Below are 11,209 nucleotides of genomic sequence, written 5' to 3'. Positions count from 1 at the left end.
AAAGTAGAAGAAAAGCAACAATTACTAATACTCTGACGCTTCCCCGGCAACGACGCCAAAAAGATGGTGGGCTCCAGTATTGTAGCAATAATGCTACAACTCCTGGAGCTTCCTTCTCTAATTTTATCAACCCGGTAGTTCGTAACAAACTTGGAAGCGACGGTGCTGTATGCACAAGTACTAGCTCTTGTCACAGCTGTCACTTGGTCAGCTGGCACAAGTCCGCTAGGGCTCAAGCCAACTTCTATATGTTCTCAGAAGAAGCTTTCTAAATGATGAACGAAGGCTATCTTAAAGGAAATTAACCTACTTTGCAAGAATGAACTGAAAGCCAACCAAACATGGAAACCCTAGTAAACCCTAATCTGACCAGCTTAATCCTTACAATGCAACGATGGGAATGCAACTCCTAACAATGATGCCATTACTTCTACTGATATGAAATGCATGAATTTAAACTACTGCCATTGAAGAGAACATGTTTTTATATTTTTGCGCAGGTGGTTGGAGTTATTATGATTGTGCTTCTTACTGGGTCTTGACTGTGCAGGGGTAGTTCAAAGGGAAGGAAGGCTTGGGAAAGGTCAGGAGGACTTGGAGAGGTTCCAGGGGATCCCTAACATTATTCCACAGAAGTCCACAACATTCAGGTGCTTGGAAACCGTGGTTGCAGGCTTCTACAGGATGTCTGCAGGGGATCCTACAGGAAGCTCGGGATTTCTACAGGAAGTCTGCTAACTTCTATAGGATGTTCTGCAGTCGGAGTTTTGGGTGATGGAGGAGTGAAGGAGCTATATGGATGGATAGGTAGGATGAAAGGGGAGCTTGTGATGGCTCAGGGAAAGAGAGATGAGATGAAGAGAGGGTGTAAAACTAGTTGGTTGAGAGAAGGGTGGAAGCAATGAAAGGTAAAAAAGATGGAGCTACGTGGACAATAGAAGGGTTGGAAGGCAAACGAGCTGAACAGAGGATGAGTAGGCGGCTTAGGCACGGTTGAGAAGAAGAGGAAAAAAATGGAGTGGTGTTGCGCAATGTAAATGAAACAAATCACCTCTGTCTTGCACAAAACCGAGAATTCATCAACCTATTCTAACTGTGTTATTAAATCAACGAACAACAATGTAAATTAAGAGAGAAATCGTGCATGGAGCTGAACAAGGGGTTATTGCTCAAGATCTAAATGCATGGCTACTTCTACCAATGGAAATATGAATTTAAAGCTTGCATGAACATATAAGACTGCGTTTTTTGGTGGTTGGCACGGTCTACACCCCCAATCTCTAAACAGAGGTGGCAGTGAGTGCACTATCAACCTTTTCTTGGAGCTCTGATGAATTCTAATCCTCATACTCTAATCTAAGCTGTTGAAAGCACTTTATCCATAAACTAATCCTACTTAATCACATTAAGAAAATTGAATCAGCAGACTGTGTTTTCCAAATGCATGTCAAGGCAAAGAAATGAAGTGCTGAAAGGAAAGACAAGTAATCAATACAAAGAAAAGGAGGTCTATTGCTCTCAGGTTGGGCCCTAACCTGAGAGCTATAGCTCCTCTAAGAACTCAGAATTGAATCCAAATCTGCCTGCCTTTTATTAAAAGATCATAATCATGACTCTAACAACATGCCAAAATTGGCTTACAAAGAGCAAAAACCGAGCTGTAGCTCGTACCTAGAATTTGCAACAAAAGTTCAAAAGTTCAAAAAAGCCCCTATCAAAGGCTACGGCCTCAATATTTATACATGATGAGGGCCAAGCTGGCCTCCTAAATTAGTGGAGCTTGGTTGTCCAACTAAAAGTAAACTGTTGTTCCTGTAGAATTCGTTGGCTGCCTTCTAGCTCGGTGGTGATAGCTGTTGGAGCTCGGAGTTAGGGTGGAGATCACGAGGAAGGTCGTTCAAGGCTGTGGAAAACCTCCCTATAAACCAGCAATGCCACCTTGGATGTCTCCTTGTCTCCATCTGCGTGGTCTTTGCTTCATTTAATGTCAAAAAACCTGAAATCATCATGTATTAGTCACATAGGCATAATGCCTGCCCTTCTTCCTACAAATAACACGAATATACTAAGAAATGATGCATAAGTGATAAAAAATGAAGGGTTGAGCAAGGGAAGTAGGCCAAATGAGCCCAAATTGTTACCAAAAATTGGGCTCATCAGCAGCCCTAGAAAATATGACCATTCCTCCACTTCCAAATATGTTAGCAAGTGAGGATTAAAAGAGCATGCCAGATGGGGCACTGGGCGCTCCACCATTGGAATCCATCCTGTACGGTAGAAAAAAACCGGTGAGGAAAACCATAAATCAGAGAAAGTTCGTACCAGATTGCAGTGGAAGCAGCACACTCGAAGAACATATGATTGTTTGTTTCTGCCGCAGCTAAGCATAGTTGACATCTGCCAGGACCCTGCCATCCTTTCTTTTGGAGAACCTCCCAGGTGAGGTTCTTATTAGAGAAAAGAAGCCATGAGAAAAGGATGGGCTTGAGAGGGCAGGGGGCTTTCCAGAGCTTGACGGGGAAGGTCGGGAAGGATGGCAGAAAGTCTGAAGATAGGACTGTGTAGAGGTTCCTGACGGAGATGGGATGGGTTGTTTTGTCAAGGGACCAGATCAGCTCATCCTTTGTACCCAATTGAGTGATCCCACTGTTTGTGAAGCTGTTGATAGATGAGAGCCATAGGGGGCGGAGGGGGAGGGGTAAGGCTAATTGAAGTTCATTTTTCCAGATAGGTTTCTGAGAGGACCATGAGACTATAAGCTTGTTCCAGGTAAAAAGGCCCCTTGAGTGGAAAAAGGAGAGTAAGGCCGGAGGGACCATGGATTCTAAGTTGTATAGAGTAGGATCGATACCAATGAGAACACTTGAACCAGAAAAGATTGTCCACTTTAAATTCTTCATGAAAAAAGATTGAATCTTTCTGAAACTAAGCCATATAGAGGAGCCAGTTCTGATGCCTAGAGTTGACCTTCTGTACCAGTATGCCATATTTCTGCCTTTAAGATATTTTTGATTGATGAGAGTGCTCCATGGACTGCTCCCATAAATGCCTCTGTGAAGAGATTTGCATATAAGCGCTTTCCCGAAACATTTCATGTTAAGAAGGCCCCATCCACATGCCTTTTTCGGCCTTGTGATAGAGTCCATCTTCACAAGGTGAAATTTGGACTGATATGATCGTCCGCCCCACAAAAAGTTTGCAGCGATGGACTTCATTTTCTTTGTGACGGATGCCGGGAGAAGGAAAAGGTGACCCCAATACACCGCGAGTTGGGAGAGCACTGCCTGTACCAAAATGAATCTACCAGCGAGGGACAGAAGACGCATTTCCCATCCTGAGATTTTATTGTAGAATTTGTCTATCAGCCAAAGCCAATCCTGGCTGCGATATCCCCTCGCTTTTAAACGAAACCCCAAATATGTAAATCCATCCTTTATCAGTGCCAGATTGATACCGAAATGATCTGCAATCCACTGCGCTATTGCAGGATTTGAACCATTGTGATATAGCACTGATTTTCCCTTATTTATATTGAGGCCCGTGGCAGATTGAAACTTCTGAAAAAGCACAAAAAGACAAACCCATGTAGATTTGCATAACATTGCGAAAATTAAAATGTCATCCACGAAAAGATTGTGAGAAAGGGAGATGTCCCTGCACATCTTGACCGGTCTACACCTTCCCTCAGCAACAACATAATTAATCCGGGTACTAAGAGAATTCATCGCCAAAATAAAGAGGAGAGGGGAAAGAGGGCATCCCTGGCGGAGCCCCCTCTCAGCGCGAAAGAAAGAAGATGGGGCGCCATTTATGATAACTGAGAAGTTTACACTTTCAACGCACGCCATAATCCAGCTTATTGCCTGAGGCCTTAACCCAATTTTTGCAAGAAGGATTCTGAGAAAGCCCCAATCCACACAGTCGAAAGCCTTTTTTAGATCAATATTGAGAGCAGCAGCATCAATTTTTTTGGTGCATATTGAGAAGAGACATTCCTGGGCCATGGCTACAGCATCCAGGATGAGTCTGTCCTTTAGGAATGCGTGTTGATCCTTTGTTATGAAAGAGCTTAGGACTTTCTTCATTCTTTCCGCAATTATCTTAGAAATGATCTTGTAGAGCGTATTGCACAAGGCGATCGGCCTGTAGTCCCCAAAAGATGTTGATTTGTCTTTTTTGGGAATTAAAGCAATGAAGGTGGCCGATAAGGCTCTATTTATGTTTCCTGAGATACGGGAGGCCTCCACCATGCCCAGCATGTCATTTTTGAACAGATCATAGAAATGAGTGAAAAATTCTATTGGCCAACCATCTGGCCCTGGACTTTTATCTTTTTTGAAACTCTTGATAGTATCGGAAAGCTCCACCTCCGAAATAGGCCTGAAGAATTCTTCATTTGCAGCTTCATCAAACATAACCGGTAATCGGTCCACAGCCCACAGCATGTCATTTAGATCACCATTTTGCCTTTTATATTGTTCCTTGAAGAATCTTGTGGCTTCTGCAGAAATTTCCTATTGGGAGAAGAGAAATTCTCCATTGCCGTTCTCAATTTTCCAAATTGAGTTCTTTGTTCTGCGAGCATTGGCGAAGTTGTGAAAAAACCTTGTATTTCGGTCCCCCTCCTTGAGCCAAGTTGCTCGGCTTTTTAACCTCCATGTTGCTTCCTCTTTTTGTAGCAGATCTTGCTTTTTTCTTTCCAGAGATCTGATAAGAGTTTTCTTGTCCAACGACAGGCCACTATAATGGATTGTGGAAGAAAGCAGACATATTTTTTTATTTATGTCATGTAGATCCTGTTTATCTTTCCTCTTCTTTTTTATCTGCCATATCTTTGCATTCTCCCTCAGCATTTGGATTTTTTCTCGAAATGTATACAGAAATGCTTCCTCAGATTGGTGAATGTCTCTCCAGCAAGATTTTATGAGCTCGTTGAAGGATTCATCCTGTAGATGAATTCTGTTAAACTTAAAAGAATAGCCCATCCTTCGCTCCATATGCACCCATTCCAGGAGGATGGGCTTATGATCCGAGGAAAAATCCCCTCCAGTTTTTGCAATCGGCATTCCCCACTTTTCAATAATGCTAGAATTTAAGATAAATCGATCGATTCTTTTTGCTATGTAGGCAGAGTCCAACCTACCATTGTCCCACGTTGGAGTCATTTTTTCTGGAATGATATCGACCAGATCCCTCTTTAAAAGTTCCCTTCTCTTTCTGTCAGCCATGCTATCCACTGTTTTGCATTGACCCCAGCATTCTTCTGGATTAAGAGTCAGATTTAGATCACCTGCAATTAACAATGAATCAATGTCTAGAATTTCTGAGTTAAACAAAGAATCCCAAAAAGGGAGCCTGTTCCTGTAGGGCGCATAAATGTTCAAGATGTTAAGAATCTGAGATCTTCCTCTGATGGAGGCCGAAATAAGGATTCCGGCACAGCACTTGAAGGCCTTTGCTTTGACCTTGAGCAGGTCCCACATAGCCACCAGGCCACCAGACAGGCCCTCTGCATTTGTAGCGGCCATGTGCCATGTTGGAAACATTCTTCTAAAAAAAGCCAAAGACACCGAGCTAGAGTGCATTGTCTCCTGAATGAATATGATATGGGATCGTGCAGAAACGAGAGTCTCCTTCAGCGCCAGGAATTTTGGGGCGGCACCCAGACCCCTGATGTTGTATGAAATTAGGAAGGTCATTTTGAGGACTGTCCAGCCGTGCTTGCTCTAAGGGGCTGAGGAGCAGATGATTCCAGAATTGGGACATCTATCAGGGGAAGGTTTGTGACTCCCAAATCGGAGGCAATCGTCCTGCCTCTGAAATGTCGACTCCCACCTTTATGCTTTTTTCTTATAGTGATATTTTTGGCAGAGTTGGGACTGATGGTTGGGAAGGACGGCCTGTGGATGGTCAGCGGTTCAAGGACCGAAGGGTGTCGCTGAAGAAGGAGGTCTATGTCGCTATCATATTTGTTCACCGGGGAGTCTGATGGAGAATTGAAAGGGGTCGGAGTCAGCTGAGGCTCTTTTCCTTTATGCATGACAGAGGGCGATTTAATTGGAGAGGGCGAGGAAGATGAGATGAGGATGGGATGCGATCCCACCACAAAATCTGCTCTGTTCATCGCCGGGGGGGAAGGTACCGCAGCCTCTTCGAGTTGTTCCAGGATGGGAGGGCTAGAGAAATCAGCCATGTTCATGAGCGGTGGGGAGAGGGGCGCAACATCTTTAATCCCCACCGATAAGGGGGGACTCTTGAAGTCCGCAAAGTTTGGCGACTCAGGCCTATTCTGTGTATTTTCCTGTGAGCTTCGAATCTCTGTTGATTTGAAAGAGAATTGATTCCCCGATAGACTGACATCTTCAGAATGGGATTCAGAGCCCGAATGCCTCACCTTTTCAGAAGGAAATGTGATTGGCCTGTGGCGACGGAATCTGCAATCTCTGATGAGGTGACCCATTCGATGGCAGGAGGAGCATTGGAACGGGATGCCCCAAAAGTCAAGTCTTTGGCATATCTTTGCACCATCCCAAGTGATTTCAATTTGGTCTGGATAGCCCCCCTTATATGGTTTATCAATGAGAATCCACGCGATTCTTTTGTCCTTCTCCCCTCTGACCCATGGGTCAACATATATGAACTTGCCAATCGCATTTCCTATTAAGGCCAGGATCTCCGACGTCCAAAGTTCTAGCGGAAGATTGGGTAGTTTTACCCAAATCATGCTGTGGGAAGGAGTATTTTTGAGGGGATCAAAGCCGAGATACCATCTTGACAGGGACAGGAAGCTTCTACCAGAGACCCAAGATCTGTTCAGGGCCAGCTCCAGATCAGACTCCTTTTGAAAGTGGAACGAAAACCAATCTTTCATAAGGCGGGAGATTATTGGAGTGTATCCTATAATGGGGGTCCAAGATTTTGAAATCCAATTTCTCATTTGTTCCTCGTTCATTTCCGGGAAATACCATTTCCCAACCAAGGCATTCTTTTGTAGGCTCTCAATACGCTCCGACAAAGAAGAGCCGGAAACCGAAACCGCCTTTGGGGGAGGAACCATTTTCACTGGGGCTTTTTGCTTGTAACGGCTACGGCCCTGTCCATGGTGATCCTTTGAAGGAAGTGGGCCCTTCTTTTGCTGATGAGAGGCAAGACTCCCGAGGAGAGGGGGGTCCCTTAACCCAGATGGAAGCATATCAGACAGTGTGGCATGCCAACCGGGATTCCGACTGGCGAAATCACGTGCTGATTCGGTTTCAATGGCCGCAGCGAATAAGGCTCTCGTGGCAGGAGAGTCACTATCCTCTGCCATCTTAGTCAGAAGAGAAATCCCAAAAGGGGATCCCCCCATACCACCCGTACTTTTAGAGGATCCCAAGGAGGAGAACCGACGGAGAATAATACCTGGACAATAAAGACTTCTGCGGAAAAAGAGCTAGAGAGAGGACAGGATTAGATCATTCTCCAGGGATCTTGGCAGGCGAGAAGGACAATCACTTGAGATGGAACTTGCCAGAAGAGAGGATGGAGACCCGAAAAGGGGAAGGGGAAGACTCTAGAAATGTACTTTGGAGGGTCCAATGACGATAGCCAGCCGCCGAAAGGCCAATTCTAGGAAGCTGGAGGTTGGGACATTTATGATGCTGGAGAGAATAGCTAGGAAAAATCTGATGATTTTCAGAGGCTCATTAAGTGTCACCGGAAATGGGATTTGAATTCAGAAACCGGGAGGAGTTACCGGAAAACCCAGGAGCCATAGAGGGATTCGAAAGTAGGTGGAAAAGAAAAGCTACTATTGCACTTCAGACCGACTGTTACAGTCGAAGCAGCAACAATAAATCTGAATGACGCACCACCATTTCCCGACACGAAATCGTATATCTTGGCATGGACTGTAAATGTAAAAGGATGCTCTTAATCTGTTTAGAAGAGCTTTTAACATCTTTTACCTAAAACTGACAGAGGATATCCACTCAGGAAAATGACTGTTACAGGACAGACCATTCACCCCCCAAATCTGGAAAAGAGACTGTTAACGACACAGGCCATCATCTCTCCAACTCAGAAAAAAGATTGAAAATGACAGAGACCATTTACGGCTGTAGTTCATAATCAATCGAAATATTAAAACTTAAACAGAGGAGTCTAAAAAAAGATAGTCATTCTGAAATTTTCGCAACCATAAATATGCTTACATACCCTGCTTAAACTAGTTTTCACCTGTATTTAGAAAGAAAATGCAAGTGAAATGATATAATAACTCACTAACCTGAGAAACGAGCCGCGCAGACACCAGAGACGGAGAGCCGATTCGATTTTGCGCAGATAATGGAGAGTATATATATATATATATATATACCGTGAAAACATTAAAAAGCTAAGTGTCCATATTGTAAAAAAACGAATTAAAAAGACCAGACCACACGAAAAGAATTGAATTAAAAAACCAATCGAATCACCACGTGGATTGAAATGCGAATTGAAATATGTCACTGAAGACCGGCGAAAGGTAATGCGGAAGCGGCCACAGGTAGCCCAAGACTGGTCATGGCCAAAGGTAATGGAAATGGTGGCAAAATATTTTCTATTTTTTCTATGATTTTTCATTTTCCCAACCTTTAGTTTAATCAGTCTGATTGTAATTTAATTTTCCAAACCTTTAATTTAATTCGTCTTAATATGTAGGAGACTAAAAATATTCTGATTATATCAAATGCTAACCATCCAAATAATTGAATTTTTAATTTATAAAGAATTAAAAATCCTCAACCCAATTCCCATATAAACCAAACCGGACGTTCCGTTTAAATATTTATAAAAAAACAGTATTTTGACATTTCACTACAAAGTTGGCAGTGGTGAGATCGATCGAAATTTTGAGGAGTGAGTAAGTGGAAAGTTGAATGCAATTCAATTTAGGAGTGTAGACAATTATTATTGATATCAACCAAAATGTTCCAACGGAGGGACGATTTGATTCTCAAGATAATTAATGAACCATGGTAAGGCATTCAGTGATTATGATTGGATATTATGGATACACGAGAAAGCGCCTAAGAAATTCCATGGTATATTTAAAAGTATCATCTAAATTATATGAGCTAGGTTATATCTATATAAACTGTTATTTTGTAACTAATTTTTTTTAGGATAAATAATTATTCTTTAAAAAATAAATATATTTTAAAGATCCTAGAAAGAGTATAGTATGCATACTTATCTAAAATAAGTGGTAAAATCAATTATTATATTAAATACATTTCTCATCTTATACATCAAATACTTGTATGATAGGAAAGCTATTTTCTATAGGGTTGAGAATAAGTATCAACTCACTAAAGGATGAAGGGTGTAGGGTTCGATCCTGGAACCCTAGGCCGTAGGCCTATGTGACGCAGACAGTGCAGCTAAGGACACGCATGTACGGGGGTTTGTTGTTGGCAGATCCACCGAGGTCGATTGTCTTGGATAAGATGAGAAGGAGACAGCTGGGTGAAGGCATCGCTTTCGGTTAGGTCTCGGGGAACTGTGACGGTTTGAGTTTTGTTTTTCTCTCCTCGGTGGTATCTTCCAGCAGAAATATCCTAGGCGGTTTCACATCTGTTTTTTCGGAGGAGGTTCAACTCTTTTTGTCCCCAGGCGGTTTCATGTAGGAATTTACAGGGTAAGTTCCTCAGAAAGAATACCAAAAGGACACCGCTCACAACCAGATCTCAAATCAATACACCAGTATTTTTGACGTGGTTAAAACCCTCAGAGTGCAAGGAGGGAAACAGTCCACGGCCTGTCCCAACGTGGGTACAGACAATTTATTAATCAAAGAATGAAAATTTACATAAGCTTCTCTCATGCACGGATTACCCGAACAATGACCCTCCATGCGCTTTAAATAGAACTCATGGACCAATCGGGTGTCAAGCCACGGATCAAGTGTCGGTAATACCGAGGTGAGAGTGAACCGTCGGATCACTACATATCGTGACCGTCGGATTGTAAGTTACAAAATGTACAACGGTAAAGAAACACACTTTACCTAACTCTAACCTAACTCTATGCTAGACCAAGTTGAACTTAACTATATCCTATGTGTCGGAATATCCTAACATCCCCCCTTAAGAACAACTTGGGATAGGATTGAAGGATTTACAAATATGACACAATAGGAGAAGGAAGGAGGCACTAGAGCCTATCCCCCCTTAGTGACAACTTCCTGAACTCCAAGCATATATCGAAGTTTAGTGAACTTCGCCTCTGTGAGAGCCTTTGTGAAGATGTCTGCAACCTGATCATCCGTTGGACAATATTGCACTTCAAGAACATGGTCATGAATGAGCTTTCTGATGAAGTGCATGTGTAGTTCAATGTGTTTGCTGCGCTGATGCTGGACTGGATCTTTGCATAGCTGAATGGCACTTTGATTATCACACCAAAGTGTGGTTGGATGCTGCTGCTCAAAGCCAAATTCGGATAGGATCTGACGAAGCCACAAGGCTTCCTTACTAGCTTCCACGGCACCACGATACTCTGCTTCTGCTGACGAAAGAGAAATGGCAGCCTGTTTCTTACAAGCCCATGTAATAGGTCCTGAACCAAGAGTGAAGACATAACCGGCAGTAGACTTCCGATCATCAAGGTCACCAGCCCAATCAGAATCAGTGAAACCAACTAACAGAGGAGCTGCTTTGGCACTGTAATGAATCCCAAACTGTACTGTACCTCGAACATAACGAAGTATTCTTTTAGCTGCTTTCCAATGACTTTCACGGGGGTTTTGCATAAAACGAGCAACAAGGCCAACAGCAAAGGAAAGATCAGGACGAGTATGGGTTAAATACAAGAGTTTTCCGACAAGTTGACGGTATAAGGTAGCATCAACTTCAGGAGAAGTACAAGAGACTGAAAGTTTGACTCCAGACTGAAAGGGAGAAGGGGCTGGCTTACAGTCTTCCATGTGAAAATGACGAAGAATATCACAAGCATACTTGGACTGGGAAAGGAAAATACCTTCTTGGGATTGCAAGACTTGAAGACCGAGAAAATAGTGTAAGTGTCCTAAGTCTGTCATTTCAAATTTCTTTTTAAGGCTGGACTTCACATGGTTTATAAGGTTGGGATCACTACCAGTAAGAATAAGATCATCAACATAAAGAACAAGGATGATAAGAGAGTTGCCCACTTTCTTGGTGTAGACAGTATTGTCAGAATGACACCT

General features: G+C 42.9%; 1 protein-coding gene across 1 annotated transcript; it reads right to left on the bottom strand.

The window, feature by feature from the left end:
* Positions 1–4,514: 4,514 nt before the first annotated feature.
* Positions 4,515–5,528, bottom strand: LOC149157482 (uncharacterized). The gene has a single exon (XM_089433701.1). It carries the CDS (start codon positions 5,526–5,528, stop codon positions 4,515–4,517), a length of 1,014 nt encoding a protein of 337 aa, XP_089289827.1.
* Positions 5,529–11,209: the final 5,681 nt, after the last annotated feature.

This window comes from Pinus tabuliformis, chromosome 5_2, assembly GCF_031772625.1.
Source record: "Pinus tabuliformis cultivar Carrire ecotype Pingquan chromosome 5_2, CPIR1, whole genome shotgun sequence".
Classification (NCBI taxonomy): Eukaryota; Viridiplantae; Streptophyta; class Pinopsida; order Pinales; family Pinaceae; genus Pinus; species Pinus tabuliformis.
The sequence above is the reverse complement of the archived record's forward strand: the minus strand, read 5'-3'. Positions and strand labels throughout refer to the sequence as shown.